This window comes from Caretta caretta, chromosome 7, assembly GCF_965140235.1.
Source record: "Caretta caretta isolate rCarCar2 chromosome 7, rCarCar1.hap1, whole genome shotgun sequence".
In the NCBI taxonomy this organism is placed as follows: Eukaryota; Metazoa; Chordata; order Testudines; family Cheloniidae; genus Caretta; species Caretta caretta.
Window position 1 is genome coordinate 97,064,902 of NC_134212.1, and position 13,822 is coordinate 97,078,723.

The 13,822-nt window shown below is 40.9% G+C and overlaps 1 protein-coding gene across 1 annotated transcript in view; it reads right to left on the reverse strand.

Annotated features, from left to right (window-relative positions):
• The window catches only part of ADGRA1 (adhesion G protein-coupled receptor A1), a 467,766-nt gene extending 457,092 nt beyond the window's left edge, over window positions 1-10,674 (reverse strand). Inside the window, exon 1 of the mRNA XM_048858295.2 lies at window positions 10,349-10,674. Within this exon, the coding sequence (XP_048714252.1) occupies window positions 10,349-10,569 (221 nt within the window). The 5' untranslated portion in view covers window positions 10,570-10,674. The remainder of the gene's footprint in view (window positions 1-10,348) is intronic.
• Between the last annotated feature and the right edge of the window lie 3,148 nt (window positions 10,675-13,822).

Consider the following 13,822-nt stretch of genomic DNA (forward strand, 5'->3'; position numbering starts at 1 on the left):
TTCCATGGTATGCATCCGATGAAGTGAGCTGTAGCTCACGAAAGCTCATGCTCAAATAAATTGGTTAGTCTCTAAGGTGCCACAAGTCCTCCTTTTCTTTTAGACTATTTTATGTATTTCTAATGCTGTAGAATTACTCGTCAGGGACAACGAAAATGAAGGAGAGCTAAGATATCAAGTGGCAGTTGTACACAAAATTAGAGACAGAAAGCATGCTTGAAAACTTTCACTGCTGGTTTAATTCTGAATGTCAAGTCAGTACAGGTGAATCTCAGGTGTACATGAGAGAAACAAGTAAGCCTCACAAATACTTCTTAGGAGTTGTTAGAGCAGAATAGCTGTCTTAGTGGAGAAAATCTGCCCTTTTAGCTTCCAGATTTATGCCACAAAACAGCTGTGTATGATAGAAGCAGGGCAAAACACAGTCTGAGGAAAGAAGGATGGATTATCTGGAACAGGGCTGATTTGAGAAGCTGTGACAAGGCCTCTGCAGAAGAAAACAGTGTTATGTCTACAGAAGTTTTACTCAGGAAGCTGCTGGGTCCTTCTGTGGAGGGATGGAGGCAGCCACAGAGAAGTGTTCTTTCTAGAAAGGGAGAAAACAAAGGGAGCAGAGTGACTGGAGAAACCACTACATGTGTCACAGGATAGGAAGAGGACAGGGAAGGAGTAGAACAGCCCTAAATTGCAGTTTTTTCACAAGATGGGAGGCAGGAAGCATAGTGGCCTCAGAGCTGCTGCTCCTTTAAGAAGAGGGAGCAATGTGCAGTGTCCTGGCAGAAGGGGAAGCAGCAGAGCCCTACAAAGAGATACTCGAAGCAGAAATGATTGATCTGATTGGGGAGGGCAGAATTGATAAGAGCATAATTGACTGAGGGGAGGGAAGATGTGACAATGGAAATCAAATATGCATAGCTTTGGGGGGAGGTATTTCACTTGGGATAGTAGGTATAAGTTTTGGAGGCCCAGATTTTCACTCTCTCTCCAGGTCACATGAAAATTGTGTGTACAAGCTGTGCCTCATGACCAGCGAAGACACTCAGCCCCTAACTATCCCCATCTGTACATTTTTATAGTTTGATCACTCTTGAAAAACATGTGTAAGATACTAAGATTTCCAGCAATGCTGTAAATCTGTCAATGTTACTTCTGAGAGTCACTTTCATCACCTGCTTTTTAGGGAAAAGTTCCCTTTCAGTAGCTGGAAAAAGATACTATGATCTCCAAGAGGCATGAACTCCTAGAGTCTCTTTTAAGGAGAACTTCCACATGCATAAAAGTTACCGACGAGAGCTGGAATAAGAGATATAACCAGTTGGTGGGCAGGACTTCAGCTAATGACCAAGGGTGGGATCCACAAAGGTACTTAGGTACCTAACTCCCATTTTTAGGCACCACTGCAATTCACAAAACTCCCAATTGACTGCCACCTAACACTGTAGGAGCCTAAACTCATTTGGCATCTAAGTTTTTTCCTCTGGGCATGCACACTGCCACCTCATTCTAGGTGCCTGGATACCTATCCCCTGCCTGAGCACATGCACTACTGCCTCATGTTAGGTGTCCAGACATCTCCTGCCTAAGCCACAGAGTGTTTCACAAACTAGAAAGATAGGAGTTCAGCTAGCCAAGTTGTATGTGTGGGCCCAGTCCAGTATGTGATCTCTGAGTATGCCTACCCTATTGGGGCCCTCAGGCAAGTTCACACAAAGACAGCTGTGTGCACGGGGAGAGAAAACCTCCCTTGTAATCTTTAGCCCTAGTGAATAGGGTACTCAGCCAGGATGTGGGAAATCCCCGTTCTAGTTCCCTCTCCTACTGAGAAGGAGAAAGGATTTGAACAGGGATCTTCCAACTCTCATGGGAATGCCCTAACCTCTTGGCTATAGAGTCATTCTTTCTCTCTCTCTGGCCCAGTTAATATTGTTTAATTAAAGTGGAACAACCTCAAGAGGAGAGATTGAAGGTGCCCACATCAGAATATTCTATAGCCCAATGGTTAGCGCTCTCACCTGAGAGGTAGGAGACACCTGCTCAAATCCCTTCTACCCTCAGGTAGAATACTTGACCTGTGAGTCTTTCACATCCTGCGTGAGGACCCTATCCACCAAGCTATACATTAGACAGGAGATCCTCCCTCCTCCCCCCCAGCTCTTTTGACTAGGATTCCACATGCAACTCAGGCAGCTGAGCACCTATGTTCCCTTACTTCATGGATCACTAGCAGAGCTAGGCTCCCCCATGGAGCCCAAACTTAGGTGCCTATCTTTGAGAGAGGGGTAGTGCATAGCCCTCACCCCTCTGGCTGAAGTCTCCCATTAGCTATCCTAGGCAGCTTCCCACCTAGCATGCTGGCTTTGTGGACTGAAAGCTAAGGCACCTCTCTCTCTCTCTCTCTTCATTCATTGTATAGAGAGCCTAAGCCTCTAATTCAGGCTTTGTGGATTGCAAAGGCATTCCTATGATTTTCTAGGCCCCTAAAAGTTTGGCATTATTAGGCTCCACATTGCAATGCCTCCTTCCCTTTGTGAATCCCACCCCCAGTTACTGACTGCTTTAGAACTGCCAATGATCCAAACATAGGGCCCTACCCAGGCACAACAGATGAGGGTACATGCACTTGAGACACAATTTGATTTTTTTGCCGCGTATATCCTTTGGGCATTAAAAATAAATCTGTGCAGCACATATTGGCCTAACATAGCAAAACATGCAGTGGCATTTATCAAATCTCTTCTAGCTTGACAATCAACTAAGGTCAATAATGGATCAACTGGCAAATTATCCCATATGGCAGAAACCTACATATGAGGGAGCAAATTTGCAACATAACACTTTACCTAGGTCTATCTTCCCTGTTAAAGAGATATACATATATGTTTACATATACCTATTTTTCCTAAGCAATCTTAAGTCTTTTGTCCCTCTGGAAAGAGTCTACCCCAAAATTAGAAAGCCAGCGATATGCAAGTTGCCTAGTCTCGGATATATATTCCATGTTGTTAGTGAAATGACCAAATAGATAAGTGATCCAAATAATAATAGATTGCAAAGATTGCAGTCCTGGGCCTCTAAAGAGTCACCTGTCTAGAAGAACAGGGATAGAATGTTTAGGCTGTGGAACTGCAATGATCACTTATTATCCTTAGATTAGTCAGAATGAAAAAAGATGAAAAAAGAACCTATTATATATTTAAGAATGTATTATGAAAAAAAACAATATAATAGCTCTTCTATTGTTCCTTTGGCATGTAAAACTGGTATCAGCATGGCTAAGTGTCAATTTGAACACCAAAATGTCAGGACTTAGTTATTATATTAGGTACTGCCAAATTAAACAGAGAATTCAGGGCTCCTTCTCCCCTCCCCAGAAATAACCTCACCCAGCATGTCTGTCTAACGGAGAAAATAAAACATTTAAATTCATGGTATTTTGTACTCATTCTGGGTATGTCTAGACCAAGAAAAACATCAATTTTAGGCTGACCTACAATGCCCTACAAATCTCATCCTGCCTGACATGTCTACTCTCTTTTCCGCCTGTTCCCCATTCACCTCTCCCTGCCACTCACTTCAACTTTCTCATATCTTCTGTCAATTTTCCTTATGCTTGGAATTTCTTTCACCATGGCCGACTGTCCCTCCAACAGATTTTTGGGAGGCTGCATGGTCCAGCACATAGATAGGGAGCCAGAAGATTTGGCTTTCCTCTTCCTGTCTGACAATGATCTGTTGTATGACCATGTGCAAGTCACTTAGCTCTCTTCACCTTAGTTTCCTCACCTATTTAATAAGGATAATAACTTATCTGTCTTTATACGGTGCCTTATGAATGATCTAGAGATTATAAGTGTTATGCAAGGACTAAGTATTATTAAAACATTTTTGAAACCCATTCTCAGGAACCCTCTTTTACCATTATCTTCTCACCAATAATCTTTTTTTGTTCATCCCTGCCTTCCTAAAATATTGTCTTGCATTTGCTAGCCTTGGATAACTTAGATCGTAGGCTCTTAGGGACATGAAATGTGTTTTATACTGTAAAAGTACAGTGCAGTAAAATTTATTTGCTATATAATTTATTAATAACAACCGTTATGAACCACTGCAGCATAGAACAGGAAGAGACAAGACTGGGCATGAAACAAATGAAGTAGATTTTGTTTTGTTTTTTAAAGTATATAAAGCAAGTGCTGATGTGACATAACATTTCAGTAATTTGGGGACAAGGGAAATGGGGTAAATCCAGCCTTTAGAGAATTGGTTAATGTTTGCAAAGTGCTTTGAGTATGAAAAAAACTATGTATTATCATTATCACGACAGAGCGTCTCTGAAATTAAATATCTGAGGGGCTCACCACAGCCACTGATCTATGAAAATGTGAGAGTCTTCAGCTCAGCACATCCACTGCATTTGTGATAGTTATTTACTAATGGCCAAGTTCTACCTTTAGTGAAATCTGTGTAACCCCATTTAAGACCAGAGTTGCATAGGGATAACTGAGGGAGAATTTGTCCATAAAAAGGGACTTGGTGTGAGACGAGTGCTGGATTTTCTTTCAAAGGAAAAAGTAAGTTAATCATGTACTACTATCAGAAACAGGTGAATTTTAGTAATATTTTGAAACTATATCACCTTCCAGCCAAGGCTACCAAGTCATTTAATAAATAAAGATTCACAAGCCAAGAAGGAAGACTGCATTATCCTCATTTTACAGAACATAAAAAAAAACAGAGGCACAGACAAGGTAAATGGCTTGCCTCATAAAAAGAAAAAAAAAAATCAGACAGCATCTCTGTGCTAGAGCTGAGAACAGAACCTAGATCTCTTCATGACCTAGAGGTGATTTAACCTCTAGACCACAGTGCTTTGCAATAAACAAGTTGCCTGTGTATATCTGAGGTCAACAGGACCAACTATCATGTTATGCAGCCAACCATCACTGGAATGACTCCAGAGCCACTTAATAGCTCCCAAAGACCTTTCTGATTACGTCTCTACACATTTTTCAATTGCATCAGAGATTCAAATGCAAAACCAAGCAGTCTAAGGCATCATAAGGATTTTCATTAATCCACACGCATTATGTAGGTCCACAAGTCAGCGAGGGCTGATCCAGCAGTCCATATTTATCCAAAATTCCCTACTAACATCTAAAAGCAATAACGTGCATCCAAGGAGTGCAAGGTCCTGAATGGATCACTGTAATTCACTTACCAATAAATCTTTACATCTAGAATACCCACTTGTATAGTGAATGGAGATTATAAAAAAAAAAAAAGTCTGGTCAGTATTTTTGGGCCTATGTTTAATTTAAACAAGTAAAATTTAATATATACTCTCTTAACTCTGATAGAATGCCTTTTTATGAGACAATGAAACCAATGGTTATTACCCAAAAAGTTGTAATACATCTTGTTTAGTAATATTGTGAGAGTTTGGATGATCAGCTCAAGAGCAAGCTCCTACATCAACCAGAATTTAGAGTGCTCATGAGGGAGAGAGTATCTCATCTGTTGCACACTCTCATGAGCCTGCAGGCACACTCAAGGAATAGCATAGACAGGATCTGAAAGGGCCAGATGGAAGATCAACACAAAGCAAAGTCTTTGTGATTGGAAGGAGGAAGTGTGGAAGAATACTGGAGTGCTCAAAAGGCTCCTGTCCCACTAGGGAAAAGAGTATTATGGAGTGGACAGCCAAAACAAGTTATATGGCAGGCAAATGCTTCCAAGACTTAGATAGACAGGGTCACAGGATGATCTTGTTTGACAACAGCAAAAATATAGAAACCTGAAGGGAAATAAAAAAAAAAGATGTGTCTAAACTTTAAGTTAGACACAACAAGAAGAACAATAAAAGATCAGATCATTGGTCCTTGCCTCAAAAAGTGGACAATAACTTAGCCAATTGCAGACCGATCTGCACAGACGTGGAGTAGGATAAGCCTTTTGCTGACCTCTGCGGACACTCAAGAAACATGAGATTGGATTATCCACATCATTAGTTTACATAACTGTCTTGAACACTATTTTGTCTCTTTTATAATCCATGTCTTGAACACTATTTTGTCCCTTTTATAATCCATGTCAAATGTCTTTATTACCTCCGATGGCAATGAATAAAGTCTCTCTCTCCCTCAAAAAAAAAAAAAACCACCACCAACCAACCACACCCACCAACATGGTTATAGCAACTTTATTGTCCAGAAGTGAAATATGGGCACTGAGAAAGGGTGAAGAACACCAGACTTGTGGTGTTCAATTCTCATCTCATTTTTCAGCATGAATCTCCTTCTCCATAAGTACACTTTAAAGGCCATTACCGCAAAAATAAATAAGAATAAAGTATACAAGCAAAATACACAATTTAAGAAAATATAAACAACTACCAAGAAAAGTGAACACATGATATAAAAATCCCATTAAGATCCACTCTAAACACAAACAAATGGAATATGCAAAAAGCAAAATGAAAGAAACGTTACGTTATGTTACTTCTACTCATTGTGGGTCTGCACATCAGTAGATATTCGTATCAATGTGGAAATAGCAGATGCCGTAATTTAACACGGCTTTGGAACAACAGTATACTGCTGTAGAAAGACGAAAAGAAATCCCTCTGCTACAGAAGGCACATAAGTCTCTGTTGCAAGTCACTGAGGAGTATCACTGTGGATCGGAACAAACCCATTTCAACAGAAGATACACGCTTACTTTCAAAAGCTATAGTAAAATTAGACAGCCGTTTTATCCAAGTGTTTACAGTTCCTATTTCAAAGGCATCGAGATAAATATTGAATACAGACAGATAAACAGTGCGTCCAAAAAATTTTAACAAAATTTCTTTAAAAAATAATTAGGGTGCTACAGCTGACTGATCAGCTCATTTTCTTAAATTTTGCTTCTCGTAAAACGCTCTTAATTTGTTGGGGCCACCTGACATTTTATAATGCAGAGATATTACTGAATGTAAAGATTTTGAAACCTGTATGAGCCCAGTAAGTGACAATCTCTCCCACCACTCAAACTGAAGATTGGTTAAGAAACCATCCAAAGCCCATTGAAGTCAACGGGAGTCTTAACTTCAGATCAGACCCTAAACTACCAAGACATTTAGTAAAATTTATGTCAAATCCTGCCAAGTCTGCCCATCACAACCAACTCCCATAGTTAATCAATTGAAGAAACATTAATACAAACTCTCTTCCCTAACAAAACATACATATTGTGTTAAATTAGTTGATAAACTGCATCACATAGCATGTATGTACATATGTACTTACAAAGTATACAATATGCACTGTAACTTCACCTTACTGATTTAAGAGATATTTATTACTTCTCGATGGTGGTAAATTTTTCATAACTGCCCACTACGGTTGTCAAAATATTGTAACAATTTGCCTTAGATCTGCCCTTCCAATTAAATAGCACCAAAAAGAAAAAGCAACTATTATTGAATGAATTATTAAAATCATATGAAATGTTATAATAATTTGCTACACTTGTTTTATTTAATGTTACTGCATCTGCAACACACATTGACCTTTATTCACATCTATATTTCCTAATTGTTAAAGCAATCCAAGACTTTGTATTCCATATGTTATAGCTTTCTCTGTAGGCCAATAAAACTGAGTGGAAATAGGCAGCGTGTCTGCAAGCAAATGCTCTTTTACTAGATCTTTTTACACCTCAAATTTTAAGTCTTGTTTTACCTTCAAGCATTAGCTTCTAATTACAGATTTAGTCTCGGAAAAAATGTAATCTCCTTAAACTACATGTAATTTAAAAAGGAGGCATTTAGCAGGCATACAACATTTTATTCACTTAAATAGAAATTTTCCATTTCTTATGCTCAAAATTGCTCTAACACACACATTTAGTTTTGAAGTCAGCAGAAGTTGGTCCAATAACAGATATACCTCACCCACCATGTCTCTCACAGTTTTGATCAGTTAGCTATAAGTAACAAGTTACCTATTAAGATTAAGTGACTTTCATATGTCACTTTCAAAAATGTAGCATAGTGTATTTCTGATACTTGAATAAATGTGTTTGAGTGTCCTCTGAACTATATGGTATTATCTACCTTGAGACTAGTGCCTTAAATCTTAGATATCAGTGGGCAGCTCCTCATTTTGGAGCTATGACAACTTGCGTCAGCTGAGGATCTGCCTGTATATATTTATTCCTGCACTACCTTCTTTCAATAGTACACTCCTATTTGAAACACTTCAACTGTTAATCCTATATTAAGTATGCTGAGTTAACTTTCTAATACAGTTTAAAAGTATAAATGGTCATAAAAGAAGTGTTTCCAAAAAGTCTGGAGAACTTTTTGCAAATAAATATTTAAATATAAAGCACAAAGGAACACCTTGTAGACATGCACAATTAGAGAGTTTCTAGCAATGTCTTAAGTAATGGAGAAAAGTAGTTAAGTCTGCACAAAATCTTTTTGGAAAGTTAGAATGCTTTATGTTCTTAAAGAAAATTATAAACTGTGAAAGTAACATTGCATTTAGATGGTAGTTATGAACTTATGTTGATTTAATAAAGTTAGTCTACCTCAGTTCAGCAAAATTCTTTGAGAAGTGTAGTTATCGTATCTATATATTAAGACGCACAAGCTTCCCAGATGAAAGATCAGCATAATCAGTTTTAGCAAAACCTGAACTGGATCACACTCAGCACATCTGCACATTTACAAGCACAAATTCCCCAGATGTCATAAATTACTATCTTTACCACTTGCCTCCTAAAAGTGTTGATTTAAAGAAAGTGCTGTGAACAGTGGAGATGTTCCCAGCATGAGTTGTCAAATGAACTAAATTCAATTGCATAGGATCAGTTGGATATATGCATCATCTAAAAGGGCAAAATGCCAACAATGTTAATGCTTGGGTCCTGTTATAGGAACATTACTTTAACGTCTCAGTGATAGAGGTACAAAATACCATTAGTTATGTTTACTTACAATGAATATCATATATTCAAGATCATGTGTGTGCAATAGACAACACTATATTTGTTGCCTATTTCCAAAACACATGCAAGTCAACAATGCACAAATTGTGAGTCATTTCCCCACTACTGGATTACTTAAACAACAAACAGATCTGATGTATTCCAAATAGTATGTATACAAACAAAAATGTATGCAGACAAAAATGTAGACATCGCAGCTTCCAAACTTTAATTAGAGAAGAAAACATCAGTTTCAGATAATTTGTTAAATAACCCTTAAAATGCAGCTCTGCAGTACAGATGGCATGTTTTAATCATCCTTGGGGTTGGAAATTATCCTGTTTCAAGTTTAAAGGTGCATCAGCTGGTCTAATCAGCTTAGCTATCACTAACATTTTCAAAACCACCCTACAAGGTAGTATGCAATTTACATTGTAGTAAATTCTGCTTCCCAAAAACAAACAAAATAACAAGAGTTTTTAAGCTAGAAGTGAAAACAAACTCAAATATTTTTTAAAAGTAGGGCCAGCGTCACATTTGCCCACCCAGGCTGATTAGAGAGACAAAGTGGGTGAGTAATATATATTTAGAGGACCAACTTCTGTTCTTCTTCAGGTTTCCTCACCCACCTTGTGTCTGTAATATCCGGGGCCCAACTAGGCTACAGCTACACTGCATACACCCAGTTTGATCTCAGTTTCTACTCCATTTTGACTCTGATTAAGATGTTTGATGTATATTTCATAATTTGTTATGCACACTGAACCATTTCCTCTTTTGGAGAAGAGAAGTAGCTTTCTTCAAACTTCTACAGAAGGTTTGAGACCGACACTGCACAAACTATTAGTTTATAACGTTTTTCCTAGGTGGGCTTCCTTGGTCCACTACTCTCATTTCTCTCCCAGAAAAGAAATAACACGCTCTTTAGAGTCCAAACTTTCCCCGTCCCCTTCGAAGCTGTGACAGCTATCTGGAAACACCAGTGACTAGATTAGTGTCCATAGTTTGCACCGGGATATGTGCGCGCTTTGGCAGAGGGGATGCATCCCCACCTGGAGTCGGTGAGCAGCTCGGCGAGGCGTTCAGCTCTCACACTTCAACTTCCAGGCGCCCAAAGTGTCCTCCAACTTGGGCTCTCTCCCAGGCACGACCCGCTGCCTCCTGCATTAGCCAGAGGCTTGCCTCTCTTGATCCTAAGTCCAGCCCTGTCCGACCCCCCTCCCGCCGGCCCGGAGAGCAGCCAAGCCAGACCCTTGACAGCTGGGTTTCCTTTCACACGCTCGCCTAGCCAGCTCCATTCACACACCCCCACACCGGCTGTTTATCCGAGGCAGGCTCCACACGTGCCCCCGCAGCCCAGCCGGGCTGTACTTACAGAGACACCGTGCGGCTCGGCAGCAGAGAAGGCTGCAAAGTTTCGACCAACTCCCCGCCGCTGCAGACAACTTTGATGCGGACGGTTTGGCGGCCGGGCCCCTTGGAGCGCTCCGCGGTGCAGAGGCAGCTGTCAACGATGAGGTCCGGGCAGTTCCGGCTGGCCCAGGAGAGCCCCGCCAGCGCGGCCGCCAAGCAGAGGCAGCGGCAGAGCCCGTGCATGGCGGAGGAGCGGACGCCGCGGCTCTGCGCTGCTCATGGCAAGTTCCGCGCACAGCCCGCTGCGAGGGCGGCTCGGTGCCCGCCACGCCTCCTGCACAGACCCGCTGCCGGCAGCGCGGCCCCGGGGCAGGCAGCGGCCCCCGCCCTCGCGGTAGCCTGACCGGGCGGACCCGCGGCCGGTCACGCCCAGCAGGAGCCTCGGCGGCGCCCTCCCGCTCACCGAAGAAAACTCCCCCGGGAGGGGAGCGCGCCTCCCACCGCGGCAGAGGGGCGCTCCCACCAGCTGATGTCAGCGCGACCCGCCACCAGCCCCGGGCAGCGCCCCCGGGCTGAGAGGGCGAGCCGGGCTGCAGCTCACTCGGTCCGCGCCTGGCGGGGCTCGCTGCCGTCTGGCCCCCACCTCGCAAGGGGTAGGGCTGGGCTGGTGCTGCACAGGGCGAGCCCCCCTGGGGCAGTGACAGCGACAGTGTGAGGCTAAGGGGCACCGTGGGAACCCAATTTACAGCCAGCCTACTCCTTCCCCCTGTGGGTTTGGAGAGCGGAACTGAGTGGGGAGATGCCATTGGGAGTATCCTGACCATGGGCTTGTGGTTAAGGAATTGGAGGACTCGGCCTTTGGAGATCTGGCTTCATTTCCCAGCTCTGCCACTAATTTCCCTTGCGACTTTTGGCAATTGGCTTCATCTCTCCATGCCTAATTTTCTATCTGTGAAATGGAGAGAACAGTTAATTTTAAGTTAAGACAACGTTAGGTTAAATTTCGCTTCATCGGTGTTACCAGCTACTACAACCGCTGTCACAGAAAAGCTTACACCTAAAATAAGTGTTGCTTCATTAGGGCAGCATAGCAAAAATACACAGAAGCTCAAACTATAAGAGACTCTGCAAGATATTATGTTTATTTTCAACATACATGTACTCCAGAATGCCATGCAGAGCTGAACAAACTGGGATGGGGTTTATTCAAATAGTGTTCCAAATCTACACCTTTTAGTTTGGCCAGCCTCACATGCTCTTTCATTCCCTTTTTTGAACACTCATGTAAATTTCTTTGCTCACAGACAGCCAAATTTAGGTGGCTAACAAAGATTAACTTAAATCAAGAAACAAAGATCCCAATCCTGCCCTGACCTCTGTATGGGCAGACCTGCCCACAGTCCCAATGACTTCAGTGAGGCTCCATGCAGAGGTCTCTTGGGTGTGGTTCATTCTCTCATTCCCCAAACATATGTGTAAATAGAGTAATGTATATTTAACCTAGGCTGAAAATTGTTCACAATATGAGCAGTCATGATCTATTTGCAGACAGATCAGGAACAGAAAAGAAGGCTAACTTCTCAGCATGAATTACAACCAACAATTCATCTAGTTCTAGCTGAGAGTGAATGAAAAGACAGTTTGTAAAGAAACCCCAATCCTGCAATGAACTGTATTCTGACAGACTTTGTTGCTCACAGAGAGCCTTATTTAAATCAATGGGGGTCTATGGCCTGGAGCTCGTTGCAGGAGCTGGGTTACAGATTGTAACTTTATATCATTTGTTACCATAAATATAATGCATAGCTATTATAAGTTACTAGTTTTGAGGGCAATAGTGATACTGTAATATTCCTAAAGGCAAGGGCTGTTTTTTTGTGTGTGTACAGCCCCTAGTACAATGGAGCTTTAATTCCTAATCTGGGGCTCTTGGCATTAATATACTAATAAATAATCCATAATAGAAAAGTTACTGCTATTATGAAATATCATGATCAAGGTAATGTTACACCTCTTTTTAAAAACAAAGTGCTGTAAATCTTACTTAATAAAATGGGATGTGTGTGTTACATGAGGCATTTCAGCATCCTAACGGTTGTGCCACTTTTTTTCTTTTTTAAGGTAAAGAAAGCCTAAAAAGTATTTAAATTCATATATGATTTTTTAACCATGTTAGAAATTCAGGTCCACCCTGTATTTTTTTACATCTCTTGGGACAACTAGAGAAGTTATACCATGTGTATGTGTATAAACCTGATTGAAAGGGAAGTGATTTTGTTAGAGTGTTAAAACTCTGCTTTGCTTGTTTTTAATCACTAATCTAACTCATGCGCCCTAGGAAGTATTGGACAAAAAGATCTTCAGTTAAGGGACAAGAACATTCACAGAGTACATCCTACCTGTCTGCAAAGTTCTGCAGTAAGAACAGACTTGACATTCCTAATATTAAGGTAGAAAATAACAGATAAATTCCTCTCCAACCCCCAAACAAACCAACCAACCTTTCAGGCCGTTCTTATAGATTTTAATGCAGCAAAAACAAGACACAAATCCACATTGCCTGTCGCCTTTAAACATTTATATAATGTCTGATGTATATGATGCTTTACAAGCACAGATAAAATGTTTCCTGCCCCAGAGAGCTTACAGTCTAGACAAACAGAACACAAGGTTACTGTGCATGTACTCAAAGAAAGCATACCTAGGTTTATCTTCCTGGCTATAGTTTTCCCACTTAATTTAATCAGCTGCCAGGATTTTGTATGTGTCATCTGTAGGAAATGCTTGAGGGTGTTGTTAAAATGAAGGTGGTGCCTTCTGTACAGCAGCATGAACTTCTAGCACAATTTGAGAAGCATTCAGAGTGTTAGAACAATGTGGGCCCAACCCAACGCAGATTAATTTCCTGGAGCACAGAAGCAAGCTCTGTTAGCTTTGCCTGAATACTTAAGGTCTGGAGACTCATGTGGGACATGGGAGCCTAAAACCATCTGGTTTAATATAATTTCTTTGCAGTCTAAATATGTGCCTTAGTTATTGGACAAAATAATTATCTGCATAATGGGGTAGACTTTCATGTGACAAACAGGTCAGGCCAGTATGAGTGTAGACAATAGGCAAACAAATAAATGTGAATATTTTCTATTTATTCTTTTTGCTGACCAGATTTTTTTTTATGTGCACTGAAGTAATCCTGAAACATACAAGCCTTACTCTGTGGCAGAAAGTATGAGTTAAAAAGGGACATTTATAAACATCAAGTAAAGTCATGGATAATCCTAAATATTGAAATGCTGCTAATACGAGTGAGGGCAGAAACAATTTAAAAAATGAATCAGAAGTTAGCAAAATAGGCATTTCTCTGACTTGCAAGTTTACATTATACTTGGATCACTTCACCAATCAGACATGCAGCAGTATCTGTTTAACGTGTGTAACTTGGGACACTGCACAAGAGTTATGTAACAAGAAGTGAAGAATGTTTCATACAATAGAT